A 16,703-nucleotide genomic window follows, 5' to 3' on the forward strand; every position below is an offset into this window, starting at 1 on the left:
AGACTTTCAATAAAAACAGTGGTGTAAATGACGTACTTGCCTTTACCATGATGCTCCTTAGAGGCCTAGTTCCAGAGAGGCGCAAGAAGAGAAAAGTTTAATTTTCCTGCTAAAAACATGTTCTCAAAGTACAATTCCTTATCCCGTTTACTTAAAAATCAGAGAGGCTGCATGTAAAAGGAAAAGCCTCTCTAGTTTTCTGGTCTATCCTTGTATGTTGTGTTAGTATCAACACCTTTAAAAACGAAATTGCAATGCCATACCCAATAAGGAATCCATACCAATCTTGTCCACTGCATACAACATTTTATACTGGGGAGGAGCTAATTTCCTGCTTTAAAAATAACTTTCAATTATTGACCATACTGATGCGTCCCCTAAAACTCAAGCACGAAGACTGAAACAGTTCTTAATCATGAATCCCACCATTACAAAAAACCAAACAAAAACCTCTAGTGCCTCAAAGTCATGCATTTGCCAGTACCTGATACGAGGAGCTAGGAATTTCAGATGAAGGATTAGATGGGCAGCCACTGTAATTTTCCAAGTGATTCTTTCTGCAGGAAGCTCTTGTGACAGTAAATTAAACTGGTGACACAGACTTCCTTACAGCTGTTGCTACTCAATGCACACTCAACTGTAGAGTAGTAGATCTTCAAACAAAAACTCTAGCAAGAAGCCAATGTACATCAGTGCAGGAACAGAGCACGTGATAACCCTTAGGACACAGTTTGAAGTGACTTGGGCCCCAACAAATGTTACTTCCAGAGAAGCATTCATTTGACCTGTGAGTAAATGTCGGTACATGGAAGACATTAAGACTACAGCTTGCTGGCAGACACCACTATACAACAGTTGAGCCCTTCATGCGGTAACTTATCCGTACCCATGAAAGAAATCTACTATCACATAAAAACAAGGCTGCAATTTTATGAAAGGGCAATAGCAATATTTCAGGCTAATGATTTGGGGTTAGGCTGTACAGCAGCTAGGTGCATGGGAAACTGATTTTTTCCCCCCGTGTGATAAAGAGGAGTCACAAAACAAGCATTGAGCTAGAAATAAATCGTTTATTTTAAAACAATACAGGTTAATAAATAGATTAGTTATCAGAAAACTTAATAAATAGCCTTTTATAATTTACACAAGGCAAATACAACATGCCTATACTATTTTTTAAAAAGCAAAGAGAGTAAGCTTGACTTGTAAGCCATTAACAAATCTATATATACATTATTTGGAAGCTAATAAAATAAACCATTTTTATGTTATCTGTAGTAACTATATTGCAATAGCATTGAAGCAACCAAACCTGACACTGTATGTTTGTTGCCAACCACCTTTTCCCCATATCCCATTAGAACTATTTTTACATTCCAGGGGGAAAAAAAAAAGGAGGAGGGGTGGCAGGAGGGGGAGAAAATTCCACAGTTTAAAAAGGAAAATACTCCTTTTGTGTAATATTTTCCACTCTGTAGAGCAACTGTCAGGGGGAAGGAGGGGGGGAAACGACACCCAACACAACAACAAAAAGATAAAAACCCCAAACTTTGAAACTTTGCAGGTTTCAGAAAGGATTTCTTAATCTGTAACATTTCAACACTGCTGTGTGAAATACTTGGGCTCTAGTAGTAGTAACTGTTGACATAATTGGTGCCTAACATGGTACACACTAAAATTCTGCATCACTTAAGTGCATCTTTAGTAGCACCAAGGAGTTATTACAAAGACTAATCTCTGTAAAGAAAACAGGTAATAGACAAACGTTTGATTTAACAGTAAAAGTTCAGCAGTTACACCATCTCAAGAAAACTGAGGAAGATCTGAAGAACTTCTGATGGTTTATATTTATGAAACAAGAAGGTTAGAAGGGTACAACATGCAAACAACTGCCCATTTGAGTACCCCATATTTATTAACTGCAAGTCTTTCTTAAATACAAGCCCTCTATTTTTTCAAATGAAAAGGAAACCTAAACCTCAGTTTCTAGTGTTTCAATAAATTAATCCAGTGTTTTCAATTTTCAGTGCTAGTTACTTCAGAAAAATACATGTGTTCAATATAAACCAAGATCATTAATAGGAAGCCTCACTTGTCAAACTGTGATATGACAGGTTCTTATTAATGTTAGTTGCAGCTCACTAATAAATAGGCTCTATTTACACACACAGAGTCCTGGAAAGTCAGTACAGCAGATAACTTGTTTAGAGATTTTTCTTCTTTACATAAGTATTTAAGGTGTAACAAATCTTTTTTTTTTCTTTTTTTTTTTTTCTTGGTTGTATCAAAAAGGTTTCTATTCTCCTACTGAACATTGAGGGATTTTTGTGTTTGACACCTAATAAAGACTGTGACTGATACATGTAAATCCTCCATACACTGAAGGGATAATGATCAAAGAGCTATCTTCAAGTGAGTACCAAGTAAATATGTTTGACTGGTATAACAGAAGCCAGACATACAGAGTGGAATGCCTTTCATATGGATTTGACCTTAATTCAGATGCATCCCACCACTGTGATGAGTCCACTTTTTGTATGCATAGCCTCTCCCACTTCTACTTTGGAATCAAAACTGAAGTATCTGGCTCATAGCTATCGACAGATGTAATGCAAAGAGAAAGTGAAAGGGGCAGACCCATGAGGGACACCAAAGCTCAGGAGACAACTATGCACATTTGCTCCCTGAGATGATGAACTTGTATCTGTCTTATGCAAAGTACTTACTTGTCAAAGGGTAGAAAACAAAAAAGGAGGAAACAGATAAAATTCAACTTCAACAGTGCCTCTTTTTAAATCAGAAAATCAACAGGACTAGGAAAGGTAGGACATCTAGAATGAGGAGGGCATGAATGGAGGAGGGAAGAATCATGCCAACAGTGACAATGGAAAGTGGTAATACATTTCTAAGTTAAAACTTAACCAGATGCAGTACAGCAGAACTCAAAAAAACACTGCTACAAACTGAACAAATCAGCAAAAATAAAGGTTTCAATTATTTAGCATTCATGATGTAAAAGGCTACAGATATGAATGATGCACAAGACCACAAGAATTTCTTTCACCTTATGTGCTGGCTTTTGACATCTCTGTTTTAAACAAAGTTAACTAGACATGTCTAGAAAGCTCATCACAGATGAGGAGCAGCTGGGGAAAAGAAACTTATGCAGACATTTACCAGCTGGAAGGATGGTCAGAGGACCACAGAACACAGTTACTACTTTATTCTTACTCTGCATAGTGAGTGCTTATCAAGTAAACTTGTGTGTGGTGCAGAAAATGGTGAGGTTTAAACAGGGCAGTCAAGTTATTATGGATCCAATATTACTAATAATTTGCATATGCACCTAACATACTAGGATAGGCACTTTCTAAATAAATAAGAAGGAATTTTAAAAAAAAAAAGACAAACAAGTATGGCCAAAGGAGGATTAAGATGCAACCACAATAATTTCTATTCTGACCTAAAGATTTTCATAGAAGTCTTTCAAGATTAAAGGCTAGTACAAAACCAACATGCAACTCATGAACTCTGAATCTGAATTTTGAAAAGACAACTTGATTGCTTCAGAAAATGGCTAACATTGTTTTAAAAAGTAGGTCACTACAGGTCTCACAACCTATATACAATTCCAGTTTCAATCAGAAAAAAAGAAGGGAATCAATATGACAAAACCTAACTGTCTGCTGAGAACCAAGATACCATCCTCCAACCAATAACTTGACAGAGGTTACTTTTAATCAGCGTTCATAGTCCCAATTCCCCTCATCTACAATTCTCAAACTTTCCAGAAACCACACACAAGGTTTGAAAATCCATGAAGTTGGCCCTTTCTCTGCTAGCGCTACTTTATTTCACCAAGATACCCAGCTTCAGTGCTGACCTCTAACAACGTACGTTTCTGCTAACTCAGAGTCATTCCCCTGCAATCTGGAGTTGTAAAACAAGCTTCCAAGTAACAGTGGGGCTCCTGCTCCCTCAGAGGAGTCCCTTTGGAATACCAGATGTTTAGGAGTCACTGTTCATGATTATTGCTGCCATTAGAAAAGCTTATACCATTCCTTTTAAAATAAAACGGAGGCTGAGTTTTGACATTAATTCAGATCAAAAAAACGTCCTGAGAGTGAGCAGTGTAACTCCCCATCAATCAACATCCACATTCCCGTCAGCCATCTGCAAAGCTACATTCATCATTCCTTGATAAAGTGTCATGGACTTTTTCAAATACTGTCTTTTAAACACGTTGGCATTTTTTTGTTGTTTATTTCAAGAACATTCTGAACTACAGATGTTGAGTTCCATTGTACCCATCCATTTTGTAATTAAGTGGAAACCAACATTCATTACTTTTCAAGCTTTCCTCACCAGTTTTTGACTCGTGATGTTTTAACTACCAAATATAAGTAGAACACGAAAATTAACTACTTTTTTTTCTTTGGCATATCAATATTCTCTAAATGGTTTAATCTGAACAGTTCAGAGCTTAAGGTCTCTGTGCTACTTGTCAAAATATTACAGCTAAACTGTTCGCACAGGTCTGAATTACTGGATCTGATTACTGCATTTCCCCGTTGGTTATCTGAAACTCAGCTCTCGGAATGCCTATGCCTTTTCAGAATTTAACACCCTTTTCCCACATTAAAGAAAGGTTCAGAGCATCTTTTTTGAGCTATGAGAAATCTCATGCTCTTGCATCAAATTTCTTTTTTGTGGTCCCTGCGTATTAGTTGCTTTACAAAACCGTTTCCTGTATTTAGTCACTTAACTAGAATAAAGGTATGCTAGATTGCTTTAAGCAGTCTGCCTGTAGATTACCTCTTTTCATTAGGACTATGGGTTTTTCAGAAGCTGTCAAGGCATCTGAGGGTTTTAGTTCAGGTGGATAAATTGTTCCAAAAATGTGTGGCTTCTTCTGGGTGCTTTATGTGTTCAGAATTTAAATACAGTCCAATATTATAGACAGTAAAATTGAATTATTAAACTAGCATAGGCCATCTGAAACAAATACATTCACATTTATGCAGTATTTTTGGATTACAAAGGCACTGAAATAGTTCTGAGCTGTTTACGAATAAGCCACCATATAGGCAATGAATCTGTGCATCATTTCCACATCCTTCAGTGTCTTTCTGTTGGCTCCCAATTAAAAACTCTCAGATGAATGTGGCATGCCTTAATGCACATAAGTTACAAAGAAAAATGCATACCTGGACACTACCATCAGATGATAAGTAATTAGTGAAAGATTTTTAAGGGTCCACTGCTCTGTATAAGAATTCAGTTTAAAACTCCCGAGTGTTTTCACTGCCTGGCAGACCAAGTTGTCAAGACAGTCACTAAAAAGGACACATCTGCAGTCCCTGATTCAACCAATATTTGTCTCAGAATTCATAGCCTTGACAGTGAACACATTGCTATATTGAGATTAACAAGTTGTACTCCCTTCTTCCCTTTCCCCCATATTTTAAGGTATACATCACTCATGAAAGGTGGCAGATTGAGTGCATTAGAAACTGATGTTCCCTGCCCACAGAAACAGTACCTCAGAAGCCACAACACAAGCTTTCACACACAGGTCTGTCAGAATATCCCCAGATCTTTTCTGATGGATTACCTCTTACAGTAAGGAAATACATCAGTCTCTATGCTGACTCAATCCGTGGTTCCAACTAAGGTCATTTATTGTGTTGACTAGGGTACATGGACAACTGTTCCTTTGAAACTGGATGGAGGCCTTCATTTCACATAGGCCACCAAATTTGTCAGAGGATAGCTACCAACCTGAATCACATTTGAATCAGTGACTTAGAAATGAAAGGCTCTGCATCTTTCCCTGAGCCATCCAGTTTCCCCTCAAAAAATGTTTAATCTGTCTTCATGTTAGGTTTATTTAAATCCCCGATATTGAAGTTGAATTCCTTGAAGACTTGTATAAGAACAATTCCTATAGATACTGTGGTGAATCCACAAGCCATTCCCAAGAAATCTACCACTCCTACATTACTCCATTCCCTGAAAAGGATGGCTGAAGCCAGCAGGACTAGGCTGGTAAACACAACGTAGTAGATGGCACCAAACACAGAGGAGTCAAAACATTCCAGTGCCTTATTGATGTATCTGAACTGAATGATAATGCTACATCCTAATACTGCCAGAAGTACCAGACAGAGGTACAGAGCCCTTTGACTTGAGGGGTTATTGTGAAAGATGTCTTGAGCAGCCAGCCCAATGCCTTTTGTGCTGGGAACAGTAAAACTGCCCAACAGAGAGCAAATACTGATGTAAACCATGATATTAGTAGGTCCATGAGCTGGAGCTATCCAGAAGATAAGCAGGAGAAGCATTAGCAGCACTACGCAGAGATAACCCACGAAAACTGGAAAACAGAAAGAAAATAAGGTAATAGTAAGGTGCAAACTCTTGATGTTTTAAAGATTTTAGCAGGCAAATCAGATATACGCTATTGAATATAGATCCAAATAAATCACTGAGCTTTTAGAGATGTTGGGGGTGTCTGCAACTGATGATGTTGTCATGTTCTTCAGGTAAAACAAATAAATATGTAGCAAAATACTCAGTGTTGCAACTCAGCTGGATTTAAGATGGCTTTTTTATTTTATTCTGTCTTCCACCCAGACTATTCTCCTTAAAGCCCTCTACGACAGACAGCAGTGATAACACCTCATTCATAGTCAGTTCAGTAAAGCGTGGTGTGTGGATGCAGCAAAGAGCTTAAACGTAGAGTTAGATTCCATTAAGGTGAACGAGTTGCGTAGGTACAGTTGGAAGAACCAGGATGCCGTATCATTTACATTATAGCACCAGTTCACAGATTAGAGTGGTGAGAAACATTTAATGCTTTACAGTTTTAAAGAAATGTATTTCCAATTCATTTTGGTCAGACTGAAATGGAAAATTTAGACCAGGGTATTAGTTTTCTTTTCTTTCTTTGCAAATTTTTTGGATACCTGATGTTATTAGGCTTGAGTTTCTCTCACCTAAAGCAATTAAAGGAAATAACAATAGCTGGCAGTTTAGCTCTTATGCAAGAAAAATAAAAGTGGGTCTGCCACTAGTATGTGTGCTCCAGCAGCTACTGGGGATTCACATTCTTTGTGAGACAGAGCAGGCATTTCAGCGTATTTCTCAACAACCTCTATTTCTCCACACCTTCATTGTGCAAAGAAATCTCCTTGGAACATAACTGGCATCTAATATAAACTTTTAATAAGAAAAAAAAAAAAAGCAAACCAGCAAACCCATGCAGAATTAAAGAACAAAAGACTATCAGTATTTTTTATTTTGTATAAAGCAATTTGAGATCCTAGAATTATACCTTTCATCTCTAAATAGCAAGATACACTTTTTCATCATTTTAGAAAATTACCAGTTGAAATGCCTGTTTTTCTGAGCTTGCTGTGTGGGATGGTGTTTTCAAAAGTACCCACATTTTCCTTTCTGCACACATGTATCAATAAACCTGAACAGTTTCAAGTACAGCAAGGCATAGTTTTTCTATACAAAAGCTGTACTGGGTTGCCTCTTCAAAAGTCAGTTTTCCTACCTGGAAGAAGTGGTAAATCTCTTCCTCCTGCATGCTCCTGACCAGTCTTACAAAACCATTATGAGTTAATAAAAGAATAAAGTACCTGGATTTGTAAGCTTCTCTTCAAGCTCAGCCTGAGTTGTTACACTCTCAGACTTTGGGGAATGGATGATGAGAACAACAGACCCAGCGCAGCTCAGCAAACATCCCAGCTTGCCAAGAATGTTCAGCTTTTCTTTCAGTAAGTAAGAAGCTAAAATAGACCTTTCACAAAGAGGAAGAGAATTAAAAGTTTGACTACATCCTGTTAATAATGCTGTAACAGTCTGTGCCACATGAATTCCCCTCTTAAAGGAATAGTATCAAATGTTGGTGGACCTTTGACCAAATACTGACACATCCTCAAAATTAATTTGACTTATCTTAAGAAAGATTCATCCAGTTACAGTCTTACTTATCCTTGATGTCTCATCTCAGGGAAAAAAACCCAGAACAACACTCCCTCCTCTCTTCCCCCAAATCCCAACATATCCAAACCAAAAAACCACAAAAACCCCAACACCTCAAAAACCACCACCACATGACCCCCTCCAAAAAAACCTGCAAACCATAGATCTGTCACCCAAGGCAGGTATCTACCCATTAACAATTCGGTGAGCTGTCACAAAGCCCTGTTTTATAGGTGCTACATAGTCCGGAGATAAAAGTGACTTGGTTACAAAGATCACAGGGCTCGGCTCAGACATGTGGCTGACCAAAATACACAAAATTATGTGACATAGGATAAAATAATAGATGGTAAGCAAAGCACCATCAGCATGCTTCATAGTGTATTAAACTAAAGACAACCATGAAGCCCGTACAAAGCAATACACTCTACTACTACACTGGCCATCTACGCTCTGAAGCAGATGACCAGTGCAGTCAGATACATGATTCAGAAGGCAAAAGAAAAACATGGAGGCAATGCACAGCTCTGTTTTCAAAGAATTGTACTTTTTCACTGGAGCAGTTTCCCAGCTGTAGTTTAGCTATTCACAAAACATTTAGTTGCATATTAAACTCCTTAAACTCACTGCCTTTTTTGTTCCCCACCCTCCTCCGTGAACATAACATTCGAGAAACTGGGGGCATGCATATGCAAGGGGCTCCTTTGCTTCAGGGAACAGGCCAAATCCAATTAAATGAAAATCAGCATCAATAAACACATGTGGGCTTTGGATAGCAGGGGAGAGAAAGAATGTAGGACAAAAGGAAAGATCTACATAGTAAGGGAACTGTGAATAAGAGAATAGGCAGAAAAGTCCAGAATAACATAGTGAAGGGAGGAGGGGAAAAAACCCACATTTATCTGTTCCAGGTCATTAGTGATTGTTAAAGCAGAAGATCCTCAGGAACCCTTCTTCACCACTGCCTTCGCCCTACCCCTGACCTCCACCACTTTGCTTAGGAAAACGGGAATAGGTTCCATTATAAAACATCACTAACAGTCATAAGCCTTACATGTCAGTGGACCTCCAGTGACCACTGAGTCTATCTGACATTTCATAAAGTAGTAACAGCATTCAGGTTAAGAGCAAGAAAAGCAAACTCTTACCCAAATGGAACACCAAGAGCTCCCAAGGGTGTCACTAGCACAGTTGGGACTGCGGTGTACGCCAAGAAATTGCCTATTTGACCAAGAGCCACTGTGAAGAGAACCAGAAATAAGTTTTAAATCCCTTTCTACAAAGGAGCAATGAAAACTTACCCAATGCTGTTTGGGAAAGATGACCTAACTGGAAACCAGATGTTCCAGATTTGCTTAGCTCTGATAGTGTTGAACTTGAACAAAATGGATGGAATTTTTCTGTATTTTTCAATTATTTTTTAATATAGGGTTTATATTTGCCACACAAGAAGATCCAGGAAGGCACAGTAAATAATCTCATTTGCAGCTTCTCTTAGTTGAGTATAAATAAGAAACAGCAATGGATTATACTCAAATATCTCAATATTACACTCAACTACTTAAATAAGGAGGACTAAGAGTATATATAACCCATGATTTCATCTTTGGAACATGCACATATGTAACATAAATGCACTTGGTTATAGTCCCTAACAGCAGCGTTACCTTTTGGATGGGAAATAAGGAGAATACCAAGGAAAGGAATACACTAATGAAATACTAAGCACAGGCATAAGGGCTCTTCAGTACACAATGGACCATATTAAATTTTCACAATACTATATAACATCAAAAGTAATTCCTGACCAATATAAAAAGAACAGATCCCTGACAAGTCACAGTAACAGCCTCACAATCTTATTATATTCTTTCTCCCAATGAAAGCAAATTCCAAGATGTACCTCACTATTGCACATCACAGCTGCAATAAACAACTCATACGTTCGAGTTCTCAGCTAAAAAAGAAAAGCTGGATGGTTTTGCAAGTGCTTGCAAGTTTGTAATAGATCAACATGATGCTTGCATAGTTACAGGGTCTGTGGTAACTGGCAAGAACCTTGAGATTCAACACAAATTACATACAGCTCAAATTCTCAGTTGATATCAAGAGCCATTAACAGCATTTAAAAATATTTCAAGAATCCAAGCTGTCTTTATGCTCAGGCTGGCATTGCCCTCGGCTATCAAATGTTGTTACCATCATCCTGTTCTCTACACCTGCGAAGCACTGTGCAAGCATTAATTAATTTACCAAATTAGCTCACATTATCAGTAGCGCTGAAGACCTGTGTAACCTACAGGAAACAAAGGAGACAAACAAACTTACAAAACTGCAGAGTGTGGCAAAATTACACTAATTCAATTCTCTGAGGCTGTCTCTACAGGCAGGAGTGAGCCAGAGAAGTTAATGAGCAGCATTTCTAGAGCAGAGAGTCAGTCATGGTCTTCCTGCCCTTGGGAACAGAGTAACTCAGCTGTCAGCCTCTGGCTGGGTTTTCTGCAGACATATGTGGCAACTCTGGCATTATCTTCAAGGCATCCAAAGGCACTGGGCCAGATCTTGCACAGAGGACAGGCCATAGCTGGCACACCATATTTCTGCAGATTATATATACTTCCAAGTCACTCTGACAAAAAGTTGCTTTTTGGTTTTGGAGGTCCAGTGCCTTAACTTTCTGTTGGAAGAACTCTAACAGATAGCACCAACACTGAGGTCTCTAAAGCTTCAGACAAACTGCATGTATTGTAAGGCAACTGATCTTACCAGAGGTTTTCAGTATCACCATGGATTAATACTAACAGTCTCTTACCATTGCACGTGATAGACTGGGGCTAATTAAGATCAGTTTAAAAAAAAGAGAAAGAGTCTCAGTAACTGTTACCATCTATCTGATGTTGAGACCTTTGCTGCCAACCTATACAGTCCTCTCTGGATAGAAATTCCTCTCCAGACACATCAGTGCTGTAAGTCAAGACATTACTTCAGTTCTTGAAGACACACCAAGGTTTAAACTTGATAAAGGAGTACCAATATTTCTGAAGCTATTGCAACACAAAACTTGATGCACACTGACATGTCTACGTTAGCAAGAAGACCAGGAATAGATATGTACAGCAGATGTCTGCTCTACACATGCCAGGAGCTTTATTTCAGACTAACTTCTGCCTGCTCCCATAGGCTGAAAATCTATTTGCAGCTGGTGTGCATTAGGCATGTTCAGCCCAGTTTCATCTTAAAGTCAAGTTCAGGAGCTCCAACACTGCTCTACAACATGAAATAAAGCCCAGTCTGTAGAGATAAACAGGAGATTCGCTTTGCAAGTTTATTCTCCATATACAACAAAACACTAGCATAGATGTAGCCATTATAAAAACCAGTCACATCTAAACTGCCATCAAAACCTGCACTGAAACTAATTAATTAGCCAATTAATTAGTTTAGTACTCACTGAAATACCTGTGCACATGCTGCAATCACTCTTTTGACTATAGCGTCAGAAAAAATCCCTTAGCAGAATCTGTAGCCTTTCTTTTGCAGTCTTCAGTTATCCAGTGGATCCCAAGGCCCCAAAATGGCTAGGCAGTGTTATGCTGAGTCAGCATGCCAACATAGAAATGCTTGTTCACCATCGGAACAAATATTGTGAAAACAAGTTGGTAGAGTTTATGTGGGTTTTGTTAGTCATCCAAACTCCAAATTCCCTGCCAGAGAAAACCATGTCAGCTGTTACAATTTTATGCAGATAACTGGGGATATTGCTAATTCCCTGGGCACTGCCTTTCTCTGCATCCCAGAGATGTCTACCTGGCCCTTGCTGTTCATGACTTTTTGCAATTCTGAACTGATACTATCCTTAAGTAATTCTTCCTTTGATTCCTTTGTAAACTTACTGAGGCTTTGTTTTGAAATATGTGCACCTGGCTACTGGACAAAAGCCAACTGATACCATTCCCTTCAGCTGTTTGCCTTCATGCAATTCAGTCAGCTCTTTTAAGCGTGAAATCGTTTTCTCTGGTTCACCAAGATAAACTCCTGTAATAAAACCTCTCTTATTTTAACTTCTTCTGCTCGGAGATTCAAGGTGGGAGCCTCACAAGATAAACAACGGTGATCAATGCACAGATTTATTGCTCCTATTTGCAGTAGTAGTAATCCTGGCAGAGGAGGAAGCTGAAAGAACTACTTAAACTCAGGTTAAATTAACTGAGGATTTTCCTCTGAAGCTCTGTTGGCTTCTATACTTGCTATGGACTTTGTCCTTCAACATATCAATCTGCTTCCTTTCCTTTTGCATTGCTTGAAGACAATAAAAACCAAGATTTCCCTTGCTGCCACAAAATAAGGGGCACAACTGGACCCATACACTTCTCAGAAACAGCATCAGAACATTTCCAAATAATTCACAAAAGGCTGGATTGCAGTATGATTTTAAGCTCGTGGGTAGAAGTAGGGCTGAACTGCAAGATGAGAAAGCTAGCTGCTCCCTATGCTCAGGATTCACATTAGAGAGTGAACTTAGTGTGAGCCGAGTTTCCAAAGATAAGAGTAAAATTACACTGATCTCATATCAGCACCATACAAGGCTTCCCATTAATCTTGTGGATTAAAAGCAAAACTGAAACTGTATCTGTTGAACTAGAAATCAGAAGGACTTTATTTTTTAATTAATCAAGGCTGGCAAAGTGCTTTCTGATCTAAAATATAACATATGCTCAATGAGCCCTTTTGTGCAGAGTGACATTCTCTTATTCAGCCTTGACTTTTATTAGAAACTCAGAAGACCAGCTCAATCCAGAGACACAAACCGTGCAGGAACCCAGAGTCAGAGCAGTGTGTGGCTGCCAAGGGCTGCAAGTACCAAACAGTTCAGAAATGTGGAAAGATGTCTGACTCAGGTTTGTCCCTGCTCTTTGCCTTCTCAAACACTGTCAGCCACAGTAGCCAGAGTGAGAGTTTACTAAAGGTGAGGTATTTCTGACGGATAGGAATTTTGTGACAAATGAGCATGAGATTCAAGATGAGAACCCAGATTTCCTGATGTCTTGTTTCACCATCTAAGTGTAACTTGTGTCAATAAAAATTAAACCTTTAAAAATACTTACTTGCAATAGTGCCAGACCACCATACTATATCTGTTAAGTACGAAGTACCTGGAAGAGGAAGTACAGGAAGATAAATTAGGAAAATATGAATTTGCAATATTGGAACTACAAAACAGAATCATTTCAACAGTCTCAGCTATTAATGACCTTCATCTTAACCCCATTCTCCAATGTAACTGAGTGTGAGTAAATAGTGTACTCAGCTTTGGTCTAAGAGTCAGAGCTAGACTTTCCTAAGGCGATATATTAATCAGAAGTTCTAGAAGTACCTATGTGATGCTAACATGGTGTTACATACAAGAGCAAAATGTCAACGAGTACTTCTGAGGATGACATTTAAGCATACAGATTAGAACCAACACTAGGAGAACAGGAAACCTATGAAAAAACCCACGATTCGGATCAATTAGTTCACTAATATATTCTCAATAAAATTATATGGAAGAAACCGTAGCAGACAAATTGCTTTGGTACAGAGTTTTGGCAGTACTGATCCTCCTGCATTTGAGGACTACAAAGTGCTACGACTGAAGCCTCTGAATTCCTGACATACTACCCCGTTTCAAAGAGAGGAGTAAAAACTCTGGATCATCCGTGAGTGCCTCCCAAGCTCAAGGATGATTATTTTCACTGTCAGATTACAGGCTTTTGCCTTGGGATGCGCCAGGGGAGCCGGTGCCCAGCATTTTGTAAATTCTGCTTCTGTAGAACATCAAGGCTAATGACTGCTTACTAAACTAAAGCCTGGCCTCTGCCGGGTGCCACCTTGGCATCATGCTATGCTCTTGTGTTCTGCTCCTCTTTCTAGCAATTCAGCTCTGCATTTATTTGTGAAGATGCTCTCTCAAGAGTTGCTGGAGCAATACTCCAAAATCCCAGAAAACAAAAGAAAAACACAGTAATCCATAACTCTGGAGATGTATAAAATATTAAGCGCTTGGAAATCACACTATATAATTGAAATGAGATGGAAAGTGACTAATGAAGATGGCCAGCTTTAGAGTGGGCGTAATAATTTTTTAGACTTTTGTTACTGCATATAAAATAAAAACATTTTGGGGGGCACAAATTATAGAAAATATTGACTCAAGTAAGGTAACATTGCAAAATATTTGTCACCCACTTCTGTTGCTAACTGAGCCAGGATTACTAATCGCATTGATACTGCATTGATTCAATAGAGGAGACGGAAAAGACTTGAAGTGCCTCCTTGTAAATTATGCAACACCTACTGAAGCCAATGGAATAAAAAGACATCATCTGACACTGCCTTGGGCTCACAACTTTGGCCATCAGATTCGAGGCAGGACCTCACTACTTCACAACATTAAAGAGAAAAACCTGGAGTATCGCCTGGACTTCTCCACACTGAGCACAGCCATAGGAAATACTAGATTGCTCAGCGAGATACACAAATAAACATCAGTAATATCTTCAAAACAGGATGCTTTAGAGCTGCTAGCACTGCGAAGGCAGACACACGCCCGTCACTCACTTAACCCAGTGCTGTACTGAAAGCTCTTCAGGAATGATTAGCCCCAACTGCACTGCAAAATGAGAACTTTCTCCAAGTGCCCTGGGATGGAAAGCCGCTCCTTTCTCTTGAGGCTTCCCATTGCTTATCTTACAAAACAGTATTTGTATTTATGATGCAAATGTGATCTCTCTGTGGACAATAAAACTGGATTACAGCCATCTTGGAGGGAAAGTCTGTGCTCACACAACAGTACTTTGGCTGAGGCCCTTTACTGTAAGGTCATTGCAGGAAAGACAAAATAAACTTGTTAGCTCAGGCTGACAGCTGGTAGTAATGTAGTTGCAAGCTTGCTCTACATGCTGGATGCAGTGGGCAGTGGAAATGCACTGCTGCTGTAACACTAACCACCTCAAAGACATGCATAGAATCATGTATCTGTGTGTATTTACATACAAACATATACAGAGAAAATACCTAGCATGTCCTGGTCACTAAAAAGGATTTTTCATAAGGAAGGGTTCCCAGAACCTATGGGCACATGCTCACATGCACAGACACCACCTACAAATCAAATGGTCATTAACCATATAAATACAATTAAAAGGCATCATGCAACCTGTGTTTATAGAGTGTTCCCCTCACATAAAAGCATGACGTTAAGAACAAATAAATACATTGCATTTTTCCATACTCAAAGCATCAAGATGCAACTAGCACGGGCTATTCAGAAGTTACATGCTTTGGAGAAGCTCAAATTTCAGAATAAAAACCAGATGATCTTTACAGTCAGTGAATTTACAGCTTCGTTTTAGCTATACTGTCTAGACAGCACAGTAAGTTCCTGAATATGTTCATCTTGGGAAACAAGAATGAATTATGGGATTTCAGCATGAAAAATAAATGAAAGAACTGATTTCATGTTATTGCTGTGCCTTTCTTCTCTACAAAAAGAAACCGCCACGTGACTGATGTAACTTGCCATGTGTGTGTCCGTGTGGAAGAGCTAGAATAAACAACTAAGAAGCCGTGCTGGTGCTGCCCATGGCAAGAAACCAGCTCAGCCAGAGAAATGGGTAGAAAAGTCTCACAAGTACCTGAAAATGCCGCAAGAGAAACCCGTGTACGGGGACACACGCATACACACGAGCCCCGCTGTTGTGTTACAGCGTGATGAAGGCCAGTCAGCTGGCCATACATCCATCGGGAAGCTGTTGCTGCTGTTCACGTTAATACACCCTCAGGGCCCTTCACCTGCCGCCCCCTCTGTAATTTACCATCACATCCCTCACGCTGACCGCGCTCCAGTCACCGACCTCTGATGCCAAACACGCTTAAGGTGATAAATTGAGGCCGGCTCCCCTGGTCCAGCGCCTGGACGATGCTCCCTGCTGCAGGGGTCTGCCACGACCCGGGAGCGCCTCATCCCGCATCGTCCGTCCCCCCCAACCCTTCCTCGCCCTGGTCGGCAGCGCCGCAGCGAGGGGCAGCCGCGGCCCTTCCGCGCGGGCTGCGCGGGTGCCAGGGGCGGGAGCGGCCTTGGGGGAGGTGCCGGGGACGATGCTCCGGTGCAGAGGGGAGAGGGAGGCTGTGGAGCCGCCACCGCAGCGCCGGACCCCTACCTCTCCCGCGGGCCCGCACGATCCCCTTCTTCTGCAGGACGAAGGTGGAGCCATTCACCAGGCTGGAGACCACGGCCACGCTCAAGCCCAGCGACACGGCGGCAGGGCCGGGGCTCTGCGCTGCCCCATCGCCCGTTGCCGCACCGACCGCCATCCGCATCGCCCCGTCGACAGAGCTACTGCCACCGCGGCTGCCAGGGCCCAGCGCACCCGGCCACGGCTCTGCGCCGGACCCGCCCAGCCCCGCCCTGCGCTGCGCCGCGCCGGGGGCGGCTCCGGCTCCAGGCGGCGGCGGCGGCAACCGCGGCTCCTGGCGCGCGTCCCGCGCGGGGACGGCAGCAGGATGACGTCATAGCAACGGCATCGCTGTCCCCTACACCCCCCACAAACCAACCACCACTCTGACGTCACGGCTCTGTGCCGCCCTTCTCCGCGCCGGCACCGCGGGGGCACAGGCGGAACCGCGCAGTGCTTTGGGGTGCGGGGAGCGGGGTCGGAGCGGGTTTT

At 40.9% G+C, this 16,703-nt stretch overlaps 1 protein-coding gene across 1 annotated transcript; it reads right to left on the reverse strand.

Moving 5' to 3' along the window:
• Positions 1 to 5,864: 5,864 nt before the first annotated feature.
• On the reverse strand, positions 5,865 to 16,356 carry NIPA1 (NIPA magnesium transporter 1; the record flags this gene model as incomplete). Its single annotated transcript, XM_080612775.1, has 5 exons — positions 5,865 to 6,376; positions 7,650 to 7,810; positions 9,144 to 9,234; positions 13,101 to 13,148; positions 16,197 to 16,356. 5 exons carry the CDS (start codon positions 16,354 to 16,356, stop codon positions 5,865 to 5,867), a joined length of 972 nt encoding a protein of 323 aa, XP_080468901.1.
• Between the last annotated feature and the right edge of the window lie 347 nt (positions 16,357 to 16,703).

Source organism: Psittacula echo (genome assembly GCF_963264785.1).
Source record: "Psittacula echo genome assembly, chromosome: 3".
In the NCBI taxonomy this organism is placed as follows: Eukaryota; Metazoa; Chordata; class Aves; order Psittaciformes; family Psittacidae; genus Psittacula; species Psittacula echo.